This window comes from Rhinolophus sinicus, chromosome 2 (assembly GCF_057876585.1).
Source record: "Rhinolophus sinicus isolate RSI-liver-muscle chromosome 2, RSI-T2T, whole genome shotgun sequence".
Lineage (NCBI taxonomy): Eukaryota > Metazoa > Chordata > Mammalia > Chiroptera > Rhinolophidae > Rhinolophus > Rhinolophus sinicus.
Genome location: NC_142502.1, coordinates 43,919,757 through 43,937,973, shown reverse-complemented (window position 1 = coordinate 43,937,973; position 18,217 = coordinate 43,919,757). Strand labels below are relative to the sequence as shown.

General features: G+C 38.1%; 1 protein-coding gene across 5 annotated transcripts in view; it reads right to left on the bottom strand.

The window, feature by feature from the left end:
- LAMA4 (laminin subunit alpha 4) overlaps positions 1-18,217 on the bottom strand; it is a 129,902-nt gene that overhangs the window by 88,528 nt on the left and 23,157 nt on the right. For all 5 annotated transcript variants that reach the window (XM_074333455.2, XM_019735050.3, XM_019735053.3 and 2 more), the window contains one exon: positions 5,720-5,821. In XM_074333455.2, the coding sequence (XP_074189556.2) occupies positions 5,720-5,821 (102 nt within the window). The remainder of the gene's footprint in view (positions 1-5,719; positions 5,822-18,217) is intronic.

Here is an 18,217-nt window from a genome sequence, read left to right as displayed (position 1 = left end):
TGGAGGCACAGAGAGGTTAAATAAATTGCTTAATGTCATGCAGATGGTCAGCGGCAAAAGTGAGATTCAGACTCAGGCAGTCTGGCTCCAGAGGCTAGGCTGTTCATTCTCACATTCTACTGCTTCTCCTGTGTTTTAGAGAAAAGGCTCCTTTCCCCAAAGAGTCATAAAATTACTGTATTAGAAGGTGTCAGGCTATTTTATGAACAATTTGAGCTTCAAAAGAAGTATAACACACTAGTTAAAAGGGAGGAATCCTACCCTCATTGAACATTCTTTCGGCATTTGATCAGCCATTATTGGTCCCTGATTAGAATTATGTTTGAATGGAATTTAGCTCAGACTGCCTGACAGATCAATGAGGAACTCTGCAAAATAAAGTATGATGTGCAGACAATAGGATATTAACATAGTTCTCTCACGGTTCTTAATATTGGGTCTTGTGCTAAATAAGCTGTCAATAAATATTTGTTGGGAAAAAAAATGAAAGAAAAAGTGCAAAAGGGTGAATTAATCAATTAGTGTCTGGAGCAAATAGAGGAAATTAATGTGTACTCAAAGCCGGCTACAAACTGGTGTCAATCTCTTATCCCAAGGAAAACCAATGAGCCTTGCCCAACTACCAGGAATCTAAGCCATAAGCAATCTGGCGGGGCTACTCGCAGACTGGTGTCAAATTTGTCTCAGTCCTTGTTGGACAGACGAAGCCCATCTGTGCAGGCCATTCTTCGTGCCTGAAGTACCTATTAAGCTGCAAAAATGAGCTGATTCCCAATTCTGTCCCCTTATGGCTCAACATATGCTTTGGATTCCTTGTCAGGGCTCTAATTCTGCCATGGCAGCCACAGGGAGCAATTACCCTCAAGGGCAAAGCCACCAAATCTCTCTGACCTCTACGTGTCCAGAGTACAAACACTGACTTTCCTCATCTGCCCCCTTTTAAAAGGCTTGTTACGAAATTCCCTAAAAGGCATGATGTGCATTTTGGGAGACAGGCAGAGAAGTGCTGGAGGCAGGGATTAGCTCTTCCATTTTTCTAGCTGGTGAACTTTGAACAAGTCACTTGACCTTTCTGAGCCTCTATTCCCTATAAAATGAGGATCTGGACTAGATGGCCTGCAAGTTTTTTTGTAGCTCTGCAAATCTAAACTTTGAGATTGTAAGTATCTTTTTATTTTCAGCGTTTTGCCATTTAAAAATCAGGAAACAAAAATGACAATAATTAATAAATATGTTGGAGGGGAAGAGTTTATTTTTAGATACAAGTGACTTCACTTAAAAAATGGAAAAAAGCATTCTGAATCTTTGGCCAGTGGTTAATAAAGCTACATCTACACAATCTATTGCAGATCAGTTTTAGGAATAACATTTGGGCACCAGCTATGTCTCTTTCACATGAGAAATGATGTCTCTTAGTGACTTGGCCACAGCAGCAGCATAATGTAGGAAGAAGGCCTGAAAGGATCAGTTCACCTTCATGTGGTTTGTCACAAGCTTTCTGCAAGAGTATGGTCCATCTAGATGCATGGTTCTCAAAGTATGTCCAGGGAGGTGAAAACTACATTGATAATAAACTAAGATTTTATTTTTCTCTTGTACTCTCATTTTCTCATGTGTGTAAGGTAGAGTTAGCCTGAGGCTATGACACAAGATATCACCACAGATGGATGCAGAGGCCCATATGCGATCCAGCTGCCTTCGATTAAGCCAGGCATTAAATGTATTTTCAATTTGTAAAATATGTTTATGTTTTATATAAACATATTATAAATGTTAACATGCAATGGATTTATTACTGTTATTTTCAAGTAAGTTAATAGGAAAATATTATTTAAAACTTTTAAGTTTTAAATTTCAAATGCAAAAAATATGGATAGATATAGCCACACAAATAAAAGCTCTGGCAGCGTGAATAATTCTTATGAGTGTAAAGGGCTCCCGAGACCAAAAAGTTTGAGAACTGCTGCTCTATCTTGATCAGTGCTTCTCAAACTTCACGGTATACACAAATTCCCTGGGCATCCTGTGAAAATGCAGATTCTGATTTAGGATGGCTGGGGTATGGCCTGTGTGTCTGCATTTCTAGCAAACACCCAAGTATCACCAGTGCAAGGATCTGGAGAGAAACACCTCATATAGGTAACATTGTCTGCTAGTTACTCAGCATTGGACCTGAGCCTGAGTCTCCAGCATAATAGACTGTACATTTTATTGAAGTAAAGAGGGATCAAATGTCTCATAAATTTTAAAATTAAAGATTTTTGCATTTAAATTATTTTATTATTTTATTAACTAATTTATTCATTCACTTAACAAACCTGGATTAAGCTGATATGACAGACAATAAGTAACAGGTGTGACTGTTGCTGGACTGGAGAGGTGGTTCCTACCTTTCAGTAGCTCACAAATTTGTGAAGGAAACCGAGAGATAAACAAAGAATAATCTAGTGTGCTGGTGCTCTGACTGAGGCAGGCATAAAGTGCATTCCTGCTGTGGACAGAGAGGAGGGAATGGTTCTAACTCTTCCTGAAAAAGCTGGAGAAGCTTAATGGAGGAGGTTCCATTTGAACTATGTCTTGAAGGATGAGCAAGAACTCCCAGGCAAAGAACAGGGGAACATACATTTAGACACAGAGTGGGCGAGTACAGGGTGAGTTTAAGTGGCAGTGAGAAGCTCAGTGGGGCTGGAGTAGAAACTCCTGAATGATTTTAGAAAGGCAGATGCCTTGATTGGGTTGTTTTTGAAAGATGTCTCTACTGCTAGCAAGGAAGACACATTAGGGAAAGGAGGGCCTGGAGCAGGCATTCCTACCACCAGCCATCTGTCTGCTTCTACCTGCCTCGTGGCTCCTTCTGGAGCTTTCCTCGACAGTCTGCCATGTCCACTAGAGTTGCCTGGCCTTTGGGGTCTTTCCTAGTAGACTCAGCTGAGAACCCTGCCCCATGTGTTCCCGTTCTGGTAAGATGTAAGGTGGCCTTTTGGAAAGACACCCAATACATGTTGGATTTCATTACTCAAGTCACTTTTCACTTAGCCACCTTTCTGCATCTGAAAAGGTAGCATTCCTCTTGTGAAGAAATCTCTAAGCTTTTTTGATATATCTAAAATAGTAACATAACTTTGACTACTCTACATTTTATTGTCAAATGGCTTAGTGCCTTAAAATCAGTCTGTAAAATATAAGGTCAGATTGAACTTGGACATCAGAATAGAGGAAGAATTAGAAACAATTGGGTGAGGACAAGGCACAGGCATTATAAGCCTTTCAAATACAATCAAAGTAAAAGAAGATGAAGTAAAAGAAGGCCTTTTAATTTTTGGTTGCATATGGAAGATGGGAGACATGAGTTAGACCAGGCGAACTGTAACACTGATCGAAACTCTGCTGCCCACAGTGAGCTGCAGGAGATTTTATGTGGCGCGGCTGCTTCCTCTGGTTCCCTGAGAACTGCGAATGAGCTGGGGCTACAGCAGGGCCCGAGAAACTGGCCCAGCTCGACCAGATGGCTGGAATAGGGATGCGAATGGAAACAGAAAATCAGAAGTTTGATTCCAGTGTGACACCATAGACAATATATTTGCCACTTAAACAGCCACGTAGTCTTTCTACATTCAAGCTTCTTCGGCTCCCTCACCTGCATTTAAACACAAATTATATACACATTTTTTGTCTTTCTAAATTAAATTTATAAGAGTATATGTATTTAGCTCTGCGGGATAAGATTGTGGGTGATTTTCATTTGAACTTCACGTATAGTATATGTTTTGCTGTTGTTTTGTTTGTGTTTTTACACTGAGCATATATTACTTTAATCAAGGGGAAAAAATATTTCCCTCCAGGTAGGGTGGGGTGGAGGAACCACCACCATTAGGATGAATAAGATGGCTATTTCTTCTCTCTCTCTCTCTCTCTCTCTCTCTCTCTCTCTCTCTCTCTCTCTCTCTCTCTCTCAATGTTCAGTCTTGGAACAAAGTAACTGCAGGAAGATTGGCAACTTCCCTGAGTATGCATGTAAATGTTTACACCCTAGCCGATCCCCAAATTTTATTAGAACCTCACATGCCCTAGTAACTGTGAAGGAATCACACAGTGACTGTCCCCTGCAGAAGCTCACATCTAGTCAGAGAAAGAAAACATGAGTAGTGCTCCTGTTCTGACCACGTCATTGTCAGCAAGAATGGCTTTGTCATAGCTCTCCATAGCACTCGCTGGAGAGACTTAGTTCCCTTTAATTTATTTCAGTCTCCCATCATACTGACTGCCAGCCTGACAGCAGCTGGCCGGCTTCCCTGTCTCTATCGACTTATATTTTAATAAATCTGATAATAACGAGACTTTACTTGGTCAGACTATCAGAGCTGTACATTATTAGTTCAAATGCATCTATGGGATTTTCTTTTCAAATGTCACCGGGATTAAAATAACAGGAAACCGGAGATGGAAGCATTAGAAAGGGGTAGATTTTGGCAGCTGCATGCGCCTACATGCTACAGAGGACATCCTGAATGTAATGGTTATTTAAGAAGATGGGGGAAGGGAAAACAGAAACGCCAGGACTCAACAAACACTCCAAAGACAGCAACCTTCAGTGTTTGCCACTTAATTCTCCCTGAACCTGGAAAAATAGGATGGCTAGATTTAAAAGAAATGAAAACGTTCTAATTTGTGTCTTAATGTAAATCACGAATAAAGTAACACCTTTGTGTACACACCTTGGAGATCACTTACTGTAAAAATTTTCTGCTTAATAAACACAATTATACTAATTTTGAGGTAAATAGTTGTATCTAATTAAGTATTCTTGTATTTTATGCAAAAATATTCTTGCAGTTTTGGGAAGCCCCTTTTGCTGCACAGGAACTTGAAGAGCCCAGTTTTCCCACTGTGTAGTATATAGCTCATGAAGGAAAACAGGATCTGAGGGCATAAGTCTTTAAAAATGCCCCCTATGACTTCTTCTGAAGCCACTTCGGTAAATATTTCAATTCCAATTTTCACTAAGTTGTCAGTCCATTTAGTGAAAATGGGAAATATGTAACAGGTAGTTTTTTCCTAGAAGGCTTCTAAATTTCCTTCATAAGTCTCTATCATGTATTATTGAAAACAGTTTATTGGAGAATTCATTTCAGTTACTGGGAAAAAACAAAGTCTTCTGGGGGCTAGAACACAAAATTATAAAGACTACAAGGCCAAAGCTTTCATTTTTATTAGCAATTTGGTTCAAACCTACATTTTATTATTATTATTATTATTATTATTATTATTATTATTATTTACAAATTTTGATCTATAGACCTGACTACCTTAAGCTGTAAAACAGGCTATGAAACAACTGTTAGAGTCTCCTGGTTTATGTGGAGCGAAGCCAAGCATATGGCAAACTATACTATTACCAAGGCATTTGGATGGATGATTTCCTCCACTGTGTACTATTTGCAATCTCTCATTGGCCCACAGCAGGTCTCCAGCTGCCCAGGGTGGTGAAGCAGTTACCTCCACAAGCACATGCATGTTCAGACACACGCGTTGGTGGCCACTTACGGTCATAAGGGGTTTATATGAGGTGTTTTACAGGGAGAGGTGAAGGGTGAGAAAAAAGATCTTGATTAGCAGTTTGCTTCAAGGAACTCAAATGTCCAGAAAGAATATTGTATTCCCACCCAAGATGCAAAGGGCCAATGAAATATGTGAGAAGTGATCAGTGCCCTTGACATACCACACAGAATCCAGAGCCGTCCATGCACTCGTTGGAATTCCCATTACAGTCACAGGGCAGACATTCTCCTGACTGCGCAAGAAAGAAGCCAGCACCACATTTCTGAAACACATACAACAAAAGCATTTTCATTATTGAAAAGATCAATTTCGGTCAACATTTTCTGAGAGGAATAAGAGGAGATGATTATTAAACTATCTAAATATTTCTTTATAAAATGTACTACAATACTTATACTGCCATTCAGTGAGAGGTTATACATATCCAGTGATATTTGTTACATATTTTTTCCCCTCTTCTTTCACTTTTTAGGAAAATAGGAATACCTTTAACACTCACTGTCCAGTCATTGTAAGGAAGAATAAGAATTTTAGATAAAAGGAAAAGAGAAGACATTTTCTAATGTTTTCCTCCAAAACAAAGCAAAACAGAAAACAAAATCATGACTGTAAGGGTGAGGAATTCCATCATGCTCCCTATAAATAAAAACTTATGGTTTCAGAAATTGTTGGCTGTGGCATAACAACTTAGAGCTTTGTCTTTCATACACGTGGGCTCTTCAAACATTCTGTTGTTTCAGATCCCAAAATGTTAAAGGGCAGGTCTTGTGTGGGTGCTGTTCCTATATTTCATTTATCCTCATAACTCTGTGAGGAGCACATTACTTCCTTCATTCTAGTGATGAGATAATTAGACCCGGAGGTCTTGAGAGGGTGTGGCAATGTTAAACTATCTTGCAGTGCACAGTCGACCTGCGCAATGATGAATTGCCCTCCCCAAATGTCACTAGTGTTCCAACTGAGAAACTGTGAGATTATTCCTGGTTTATGCAATTGGTTTATAGATATGTATTTTATATTTCTTCAGAATGTCTCAATGATGTAAGGCAGAAATGGCCTTATAGCCCAGGAAGCCCACTCCCTGCCCACCAGACAGAGTTACATCTAAAAAATTCCAGACAGATAAGAATCTGGGTTGTTTCCACAAACTTACAGAGTAGGAGATTTCACATCAGCTCCCACCCCTCCAAACTGACCCATTGTAGTTTGTATTGTTTTGGCTACCAGGAAATTTTTCATTATATCTGGCTGAAGTCCCTCTGACTGGTATGCAAACCCATTTCCTCTTGCTTTTTAATTAGTAAAGAAAAAAATCACTAGGCACCACTCAGAGTATAAATACAACCACCAGTTTAGATCCTAAAATTAAAATATAATACATACTATTTGGATAAAGTTTAATAGAATATAATGGAATCTGCCCATGAAGAAAAGGGAAAGTCCTTCCATTTTACTAAGTGAGAGACAGTAAGGCTGAGAGAGAACCAATTTATAATTTATAATGGAGAGTTTGTGGTTGATAGTAAGCCTTTTTCCCAGCTTCTACTTGGCAACAATTGTGATGCAGTGTATATATATATATATATATATGATGCAGTGTATATATGTCTTTTTTCTGAATTAAACATACATCTCAGAACAAAGATCCACGAAACAATAATTAACCTTACTATGTTCTATGCATCCTAAACTTCTTCATTTTATTCTATTATATTTAAAACTATATCCTGGTCATAAGACATAAAATTGATTTGATGATGCATGAATGTGTTTCTTCCTGCAGTTTGACATTAGGGGGGTTTTAATTACAAGAGGAATAGATAAGAATAGTGAGGGGCTTAGTATTAGTTATCTCAGTAGCCTCCAACAGAGTTATTTCTAAGTTCTCTAACCGATCGTATTACAGACACCTGGGGAGCTTCTGGTGTAGTAATTCTGATGGTAAAGTGAAGTAATCTGTATTTTTTAACAACAAATATTATATTTTTAAAAATTTATTTATTTTAATTAATTAATCCCCCCAGCTTTATTGAGATATAATTGACATATAACATTGAGTAAGTTTAAGTTGAACAACATGTTGATTTGATACATGCATATATTGCAAAATGATTGCCACCATAGCATTAGCTAAAATCTCCAGCATGCCATATTATTATCATTTCTTTTTTGTGTCAAGAACCTTTAAGATTTACTCTCTTAGCAACTTTCAAGTATGTAATACAGTATTATTAACTATCATCATAGTGCTGTACATTAGATAGCCAGAACTTGTTAATCTTATAAGTGGAGTTTATACCCTGTGACCAACCTCTCCTCATTTCCTCCACTCCCAGGCTCTGTAACCATCATTCTGGTCTCTGTTTCTATGAGTTCCAGTGAGTGGAGCAGAGATTAGAGGTGTATTTGCTGGAGAAAAGCACACTGGTGGCAGCAGGGAGTCTGGTAGTGGTGCCTGGAAACAGTACATGAGCCGATCTACTTGTATCATCACCCACAGTAAGGACTTTCCTCTGGCCCAAGGAATCAAGTTTCAGTAAAAGTGTTTTAAATTGACATCACTTCAAGTCTTTTAAGCACTTGTGCAGCTTTCTTCTGAAGAAGCCAAAGAAAATTAAGAGTTGCCCTGAATAAATGCATCATTTTGAATGTGACAGTGGCTAATCCCTTACGTCCCTGAGGTCCCAGTTAAATCAAGAGACTCATTTGTTTTAAAAACAAAAATAAAATTATCACAACATAGAAAAACACACAAACAAAAAACAACCAAAAATTGGTAAATTTTGTGTTTTAGAAAAGCTTTAAATTTATAGAAAATTACAAAGGATCTGTATTTTTAAAAGTCCCCCAAAGATTCCAGTGTGTGATGAGGTTTGGTAGGACGACTTCTATGCATCACTCACAGTGGCTCATAACTGTTCATTGCTCAGTGAACGCTTGTGATTTGAATGGTTTGGATCAGGACAGGAAATCTGAGGCATATGCACTGAGGGAAACCAATGGCTTAATTCACCCACTGCTCTCTGTCAGGGCTGGATTTGGTCTCCAATCTTTCTCAACACAGTGCAGGCAGCCACTGCCTAGACTGGACAGTGTGCAAGATGAAATCTTTATTTTATGCCAAGTTTAGGAGACTTCACTCTGCGAATCTGTCATTATCTACTTATCCACATCCCAGGCTAAGGTTCTGACCTTGTGTGAAGGATGACTTGGCTCCAGTCTCTTATACTGTGGGAGATGGGAAGAAGAAGGGAGGCACGGATAAAGTTGTGTGGGACAGTCACTTGGCCCCCTGCCGAGAGGGTGATGTTGGTGTGTAGAAACCTGGCCAACTCTTTTCCTGCTGGGTTTTGTACACCTGAAAGGATTATATTTCCTAATTCATCTATCCAGAAGGGAGGCATCATTTTAAAATTCACATACAGGTACCACATAGGCTAATAGAAGCCCCCTGGGCATGGGGACTTTCTGATGCCATTACTAGAGTCCATTAACTTGAATACCTAGGAACTGTGGGAAGGAAGAAATGTTCCTCAACCTATCTAGGTTCTTTCAGCTGGCATAATAATCAAATCTGCGTGAGACAGATTAACAAGAGAAAACAACCAAATTTTGTTGCATACATATGTGTGGGGACCTCACATACATGAGAAGTCAGAGGCCCTGCATACATGAGCGGTTCAAAGACAGAAAGGGAATATGAGGTATATATGACATCCTGAGCTAAGGGTGAGTTAATGTACCTGGGGCTTCAGACGGAAGGTCATTCACAGGAAGATAAGAAGAGCAGATGTCCAGTATTTAGAAATTTGCCATGCCCTATAGATAGGTCATAAAAGGCTATTTTTGGTGATAACTCTTATTATGGGCAAGGTCCTTAATTTAAATTCTTTAAGGGAGAGGTAACATTTTGTTGTGAGCTTGCAGTGTCTTGATTGCCTTCAGCTCAAAAGAATTTACATGCTAAGTGTCACATTTTGAGAAGGCCTGTTCTGAACCCCTATAACCTTGTGCTGTAGAACTTTAGAAGATTCTTTGCAATAGTAAATCATTAAGTGGTTCAAGAAAGTTTTAGTATCCTCAAGGAAGAGCTGTTTAAGTTTGTTTCTTTTTGTGTAGAAACATTTCATCATTTCTTTTCCAGGAAGTTCTGTTAATTTTTACTGTATCACTTCTTGAAATTCTATAGGAGCTGGAGAAATTAACTTTTGTTATATTATTAAAAGATAGATATTTTCAAGAATGGTCTTTGTTTTTAGTTTTGCTGCTGGTTAATAATTTTTTTCCCTAAGTAATTCTAAGACCTGTGCTTTTCAGAAGCCTGCAGAAGTTGAATAGTTTTCCCGCAAATAAAATGGGGTCTGTCTGCTTTCTATTGGGACGGTCTCTGGAATTTACTAAACAAAGATAGTAAATTTACTAAACATAGATAGTTTATGTGTATATTTATGTATGTGACCAAAAGTCGTCTTACAATCAATTTTTAGATGCCACACTGAATTCTCTTGCCCACACAAGAAGACTGACCCATAGCAGACAACTGTATAAACACGTGGGTGACTGATTTTAGAGAGCACTCAGAGGATTTCTATCTCTTGGGATGGTCCTATAGTCTTTAAAAAGATTGATGAAGATAATAATGACAATAATGATGATGACGATAATTATAATTTAGTTACCATTATTGAGGACCTATGTACCAGGTATTGTGATAAAAGTGCTTTATCCATGTTAAGATATTTCCTTTTCATAAGAACTCTGTGAATTAGGTATAACTATTGGCATTTTACAAATGGACAAACTGAGGTTCAGAGAGGATTCGAAATGTATCCTATATCACATAGCTTTGTAAGAGGTTCAGACTGATCTAAATCTTATTCTTTTTCTACTGTAATGTGCTGCACTTCATAGATAGATACATAGACAGATATATAGATAGATAGATAGATAGATAGATAGATAGATAGATAGATAGATAAAGTTTAATTAATTTAACATAAATATGTATCACTTTTAAGTCACGGCATTGGTCATATTGTAGAGTTCTCTCATTTTACCCCACAATAGCCCTATGAAGGCTATTACATTACCTTCATTTCACAGATGAGTCTGTGGCTTACAGGAATTTGTTACCCAGACCAACTAGCACAGATAAGAAATGGTGGACCCAGCATTTAGATACTTTGACTCCCAGATTTGAGTTCTTAAGCGTCTGGTGTACCATTAATGCATATTAACCAAACTGTTTTTTTGTTAGGCATTTAGGTTATTCCAGATTTTTGTTCTTAACAAACAATCCAAAACAGGTTGAAATGGATTAAAAAAAATGTAAAATCTCTTCTTTAAACTCTAGGAAAAAATCTTTAAAAATAGATGCATGCTTAAAAATATATAAAATCATTAGTATATGGAAATCATTGAATAGGGATATATACTTTTTTAACTGTTTCAGCCAAATTATCTTTTTGACCAATTAATTTCTCCCTGTTGAATCATTTGTAGACCTTTTACAGCTCTCCATTATTAAGCCACTCTATTATTACAGCTTGCCTCCTGCTCTAACATTAAGATTAGATTAATCAATAACATTTACTTTTGCTTTGAAAGAGTGAAAATTGCCATTTGCTTACTTTGTTATGATTAGTGTGCTGTCTGGCTTGGAGTAAAAATCAATCTATGTGTAACTTGATTAATTTTACATTTATGGAAATTAGAATTAGTAATTTAGTATGGTATACCCATGCACAACTTATATATAAAGGAACTGGGAATGACAAAATATGTTGATATCATTGCAGAAGGCATTATTTCCAGAGGTCCATCATGCAATCATAATATTAATGATTTCATAAGATATAATTATAATGAAGTAAGATTGTTTTTCAACAAAGAGGGTAATGTTCATACAGGTGATTGATCATTTTTGTCTTCACTTGAAGAGGTCCCCTTGAGAACACTAGACTTAAATAAATTTAAACGAGTACTGTCATTATACAGAACATTTAAAAAAATGCTTAACATTCTGAAATTGTGCTGTTTTGAAGCATAGTCCAGTATGCTTCCTTTAGCTCAAGGCTCATAACACCAGCATGGGTCAGGGATCTGTGTCCTACACAACTAGACTGAGAAACAACGGCTTGAACTGGAGTGGGAGTGGGGGGGGGAGGTGGAAAAAGGGGGAAAAATTCCATTACAAAGAGCACACACTACAGCCTATTCTAATAGGATTTGATGTATAATTACAATAGATATTTGCATTGTGTGTCTTCAACAGGAGGATCCACAAACATTTTACAAATATTGGCTCATCTTGCTTTCTGAATTAACTTCTAGAATTTTTATTCATTAACTTTTGCTTTAATTTACTGAGGCTGAATGGGAGAGCATTTAAAAAAACAAACAAACAGAAAAACTCTCTGAGTTCATTCACTCGTGTCCAGAGTCATTGCTATGTTCCAAATCAGTATTCTTTAAATTTAACTGCCCACATTCAATTATGTTCCATTTTCCAGCTTAGATTTTTGTGTGCATGTGCTGCATCCATTTCTCTTTTGTTTCCAGGCAACAATGACTTTAGCTCTAGTTTCAGTGAATTCCATTTTTTGTTTTAGTGAGTGAATCAGCTTAAAATTTAGTCACCTTAATATTGAACAGTGTGCTCACTTGGGAGCTAAAACTTTGTGCCTTTACTCAGAGTCTATGAGCTTTGCACAATGCTGACTTCCATCTGCTTAAAACTTGGGAAGACTCAAGAATCAGATAGTATTCAGGGACTTCCAATGGGACCAATAGTTTAATTTAGTCTATTTGAATATATCAATTTAGTCTTTGCTGGGGAGGAGTTACTTCTGAGAATATATGAATTTATTACCTAGGTAGGCATCTCACAAGCCATTATTTCTGTGTCTATAAAAATAAAAGATAAAGTGTCTGGGATGCACAGCAGTCCTGAATTAAGCTATTGGTAACTTTTGGCTCTATATTTTTTCACATAGGGCTTAACAAGCACGATTGTTCATATACAAAGCTGTACTCAAAGTGCCAAAATAACATATGCAATGTGTTCCAGTTAGCAAGAAGTTGGCATCTTGATTGATTTTACTTGAATATGGAGAGAATTACCCATGTATCCTCCCTTGGGTCTCTGTAAGCTCTTGTTTGCGCAATTGAAATTCCCCACATTTCAATAAGTAAAGTTAATTTTTAGATTTTGACAGTGATTTCACCATAGCTTGATTAGGAAAGTGGTTTCAACATTCCTCAGAGGTTTATCCAGTTCAAAGGCATTTCTTCTCGGGATTGACATCGTAAGCTAGAGCATTAGCTGAACACAAACTCTGGTGCTGGTTTCTCCCAGTTGGCTCTTGGAGTGCCCTTTGTGCTTATTTCTTAGGGTCCTAGTCTGCCATCCCTTGGCTAACTTGCAAAACACTCCAGCTATCAATTTAATCATCAGAAGAAATAGAGACAACAAACCAGGTCCCAAGGCATTCTGAGGAGGACAAAGCTGTCTTGGGCAGTTTTGCCAGCTCCCTCAGTTTTGTAGAGTGAAGCAATATTTATCATGGCATTTACATTGTATTTATGTGAACATTCCTCAGCACTTTTTATGGACCTTGTGCATATTCTCTTGGGGGTGGTAACCAGTGCCCCACTCAAAGATTTCAAATAACTGTTCCCAAACCCTGCACTTGAGCAAATGCTTATATGTTTGCTATGTAGATACCAACAGACTCGGGCTGTGATAAAGTCCTTACCACACTTGCTAATAAATAACTCCCATTAGTTGTATAACTAAAAGGCTCAAACAAGAGTCCTAAAGCCATAAAGACTTTCCCTCTGAAGTGTTGCATTTGAGGATGATACGTTCATAAAAACTGATGAAAAATTTTACAATTTTCTCCTTGAAAAGTTACTTAAAACACATTGCTTACTTATAGTAGTGATTGCCACTTATATAACATAGTGGCGCTTTAGTGGTGCCCTTTTTCCTGAAAAAAACCTTCTGCTAATTTCTGGCTTTCTGCTCTGGGTCCTCCTTGCATCGCCTCCTGTAACTGGCTTGTTCTTTTCACTCCTCGCGTTCCAAGCTATGATTACACAACATAGCCTCTGCCAGATTCTTTTATATCTGAAAACTGACTCAGTTTTATTTAATTTACTAGTGCAAATGCCATGGACACATTTCCAAGAAAGGAAGAGATGCGGACCAAAAGGGCTAACTATAATAACGAATAGAGAGAAATGACTTCAGAGCTACAGGCATTTAGGGGATTTTGATATGACTCCTTAACCACTTGGAGCAGGAATCAATGTGGTGAGATGACAGGAGATCTCAGTCATCTTCATCTGGGTTTTTATGAATAGTAACAGCTAATATTTATTGGCAGATGCCAGACACTGAGTTAAGTGCTTTTTATAGACATTACAATTTGATCATTACCATTTAATGGCCCACAGTGTTCCAAATGTCTGCCTAAATTACCTTTCCTTTTTACAAGAAGTTGAGGGGTATAATTGTCTATACACTGCCAATGGCTTCTCTTGAGTGTGCCCATGGAAGGCAGCGGTGCTTCCTTGGGTGGGTTCTCTGGTTGGGGTGTTCCATCAATTTCCATTAGTAGACGTACGTGCTTCTGTCTTGTGCAACTCACGTGCACTTCAGCCTTACCCTCACACTGGCTCACTCAAGATGTAAAGCAGAAAGTGAGTGGCAGGACATGTCTTTCTCTCCTTATGCTCTCCCTCAGGGATTTATGCATCACTGAAGAAATGCTATTGTGCATTAGTAGGAAAGGAGAAATGCAACCCAAACCTCTACTGCACCCACTTATTTATTCTCAGGAGATAAGCTTGCTTCCTTTTTCAATGAGAAAATAGAGGCCATTGGTTGGAAAATTTTATACTATCTCTCGTTTTTTTCCTCAAAAATTCCCCTTTCTCTTTGTTCATCCTGATGTCCTCTGTGCAACTCAGAGAAAACAGTGCTCCTCATCTTAGGAGAGACTAGAGCTCTATCTGTGCTCTGGGACCCAACACCTGTGGCCTGCAGACCCTGTTCCATCACCTAGCATACCATCCCTCCCTTAGCACCCACGGAAGGGGCAGAGCACAATTAGGTGCTGGATCCTGTGCTGGATGAGTCTTGACTTCATCCCCAGGGCTCAGATCTAAGAACACCTTCACTCAGCTCTGCCTGCCCTTCATTTTCCTCCTGTCTTGCCCAGCCAATCTTCTTGAGTGAGCACTCAATCACACAGCCTCTGCTTCCTTCTTACCATTCTATGCCTCTCTTTATCATCTGGCTTCTGACTCCATCGTGCCACTGAAACTGCCCTGACAAACTGTTGGGCGATGTCTTTGTGGCTTGGCTTTTCCAATATTACTTGTTCTCATTTTGGACTTAACATTGTTGAAATTCCCTCCATGAAATTCTCTCTTCTCTTGGTTTCCAGGACAAATCTCACGTAGGGTTTTTTCTCTTGCCTATTTTTTCTCTGCATTTTGGGGTAGCAGGAGGAAGGGAGGGTCGTTTCTCTTCCTCTGTTGTCCCTATGTTGTTGGTGTTCTCCGAGATAGCCTCCTTATCCCTTCTTTTTCCTATCTACATTTTGGTACACACTTTGTGATGTCAACCTCTCTCAGTTTTATCCTCCTTGTATACTCTGCTGACTCCCACGTCTCTCTGCATATCCCTGATCTCATTCTTTTATGCCACACTCTTATTTCCAGTGCCTGGTAGTTAGACAAATCCATCTCTAGTTCTATCGGCACAAGGAATTGAATGTGTCCCTCACTGACCTTATTATATTGTCTACCCAATCTATTTTTCTCCTCGTGGTATAGCTCAGTATTACAAAGAACATCAGAGGGAAAAGTAACAGACTAATGCATTTAAATTATATTAATGCATTTTGCATTAATGTAGTTTTGGTGAATGCTTCCAAAAGAGTGCACCCTGCAAGGATAGACAATGGTTTGTAAATTGAATGACAAAATTTAAGTACTCAATTTCTGCGTCTTCCTTTTCATAATCATGGTGTTATCATTGTTTATTTCAAATCTATGGTTTAGATGCAAGTAAATGAAATACCACAGAGGGTAGAATTTTGAGTTCGAAATGACCTTACCTAATTCTAAACTGTTATAAATTTACTTTCTAAAATAATACCGCTATCTGTGTTGGGGTGGACGGTAGGACTGGAAGTTTGCTGAATTAATTTCTGTGTAGAATACGATGTTAATTAAAGGTTAAGTAATCGGAATGTGCTAATTTGAAGCTTACATATTTGTTATATTATTAAAACTCAACAGCAACCATGCAACTGCTTAGAACTTAGACAATGAAAGATTTTTCAGGGAGGAGAATATTGTCACTGACATTGTTTAGGATTGCTGGCACATGGTGATAATAAAAAGCAGACTGAGGGTTAATAAGTTATTATTGTTTGTAAATTCTCCACACACACTGCGTTCCTCATTGTCTCCACCCGGGTTAGCCCGTTCCCATCTTCTGCCACCCTTTCTACACCGGTACCTTGTGGAGTTTACACTCTACCTCTGAAATATTTATCAAGATAATTCTTGCTCCTTGTTCCCAATACCAGTTTAGTACAGAATCATGATGTTTTGCTTTTGGGTATTTATAATTATCTTCACTCTACTCTCTTGGTCACCAGACTTTCTCCCTTCCAGTCCAATCTTCATTACCAAAATTAAAAAAAAAAATCAAAAAACAAAAACCAGAATTTATCATACTATTTTTCTGCTTCAGACCTCCTATTGCCTCTTCATTCATTGCCTACATAAGTAAATAAACTTCCTTTGCATGACATACATGGCTCCTCTTTTATAATCTAACCCCAACCTATCTCTTTAGGGTCAACCTCTGCTCTCTCTCCTCTAATTAAACCGCTTATTCTCTCCCCACCCCCTCACCCACACATGCCATTCTCTTGACCGTTTTGACTTTGCACACACTGCCACAGAGGTTTGGGCTGTCTTTCCTCCAATAACTATGAGTCCTTTCCTTAGTCTTAGACTCAGTTGTGCATCCTCTGTGCTCACGTGGCATTTGGCACATACCTCATTAGAGCACATGAAACACGCTGCTATAATTTTTAATTTATACTCCTGCCTCTCTGAAATCACTGTGAACAACTTGAGAACAGGGATAGAGTCTTATTCATCTTTGTATCCTTATACTTCTCAGAATGATTAGCAAATAGCAAGTAGATACTAAAAATATATCAGTTGAAAAAATGGATTTGATTGTGTAAAAAGTGAGCCAAGTGAGGGCAAATCATGTAAACATTTTGCAGAGCAATTTGGCAAATCTCACAAGTGAAGCTGTCCTGTCATAAGTGAATCTTTTAAATATAATGAGGAAAAACCCAGCTGCTGAATAGAAACAATATGATATTTATATTGCATTCAAAAACATGCAAAATAATACTACCGTGTTTCCCTGAAAATAAGACCTAGGTGGACCATCAGCTCTAATGCATCTTTTGGAGCAAAAATTAATATAAGACCTGGTATTATATTATATTATATCCCAGTCTTATATTAAAATAAGACCAGATCTTATATTAATTTTTGCTCCAAAAGATGCATTAGAGCTGATGGTCTGGCTAGGTCTTATTTTCAGGGAAACATGGTGTTTAATACATTGTGTAGGGATACACACATATAAAGAGAAGTATAAAGAAATCAATGGGAGTCTAAGAAATCAGGCTGTTTAAGGGTAAAGGAGGGGAATGAGATTGAAGAAGGGTATTTGAGTTTCAATTATACGGGCAATATTTTATTTCTTAAGCTACATGGAAGGGATAAAATGTGTATGAAAGAATAAGAAAGAAATAAAGTAAGAAAAGGGTAAAGGAAAACAAAAGATCCTACTTAGGTTGTCTGGATATTGGATTTCCATGTCTTGACCTTGTGAGGTCTCCAAAACACCATCTCTAGGAAGTGACTAATATGGTCTTGACAATCGATTCAGATGCTTTATAAAATTTTCCTACCATCTTTGTGATTCACTTTATACACCATTATCATTATACACAGTTAAAAAAATAAGCATAAGAACATTCCTCACTTAATTTGTTCTTTCTTTGTTTTTCATCTTACAGCTAGCAGCGACCTCGTCCTGTGAGGCAGCCTTTCACATGTCTGTATCTGTCTCAGTTAAAGCACGTGTCAGGCTACCTGTGCAACCTGGAGTACTGTTAGGGTGCTTATTTATTCTAGTTGGGACTTAATAATTTAAGGCAGAGATGAAAAATTCTCAAAATAGTGCAGAATACTCCCATTTTCCAATGCCTTAGAAACTGAAATGTTAAAATCCAAGTAAGAGGGTTTACAGGTTAGTTTTCTGTTCTAAGAGGGAAGTTGGGGGTCCAAAACCAGGGAACCCTGTCTACTCAGGGACCAAGACAGCTGATAATGGCCGCCCCAACCATCTATGGTTAGACTGAAGGAACATGGCTGGGGAACCGACAGGTTTAGGCTAAAAGTTGCCCTCTCCAGCCTGTCTGCAGCTGAAAGGGGAAACCAAGAATGATTCAGAAGCCAAATGAAGCTACATCGTTGAATTTAAGATTTTGTCCTTCGACTTTGCTAAATGTTTTTTGTATAATCTCTTCTCCATTATTCCCTT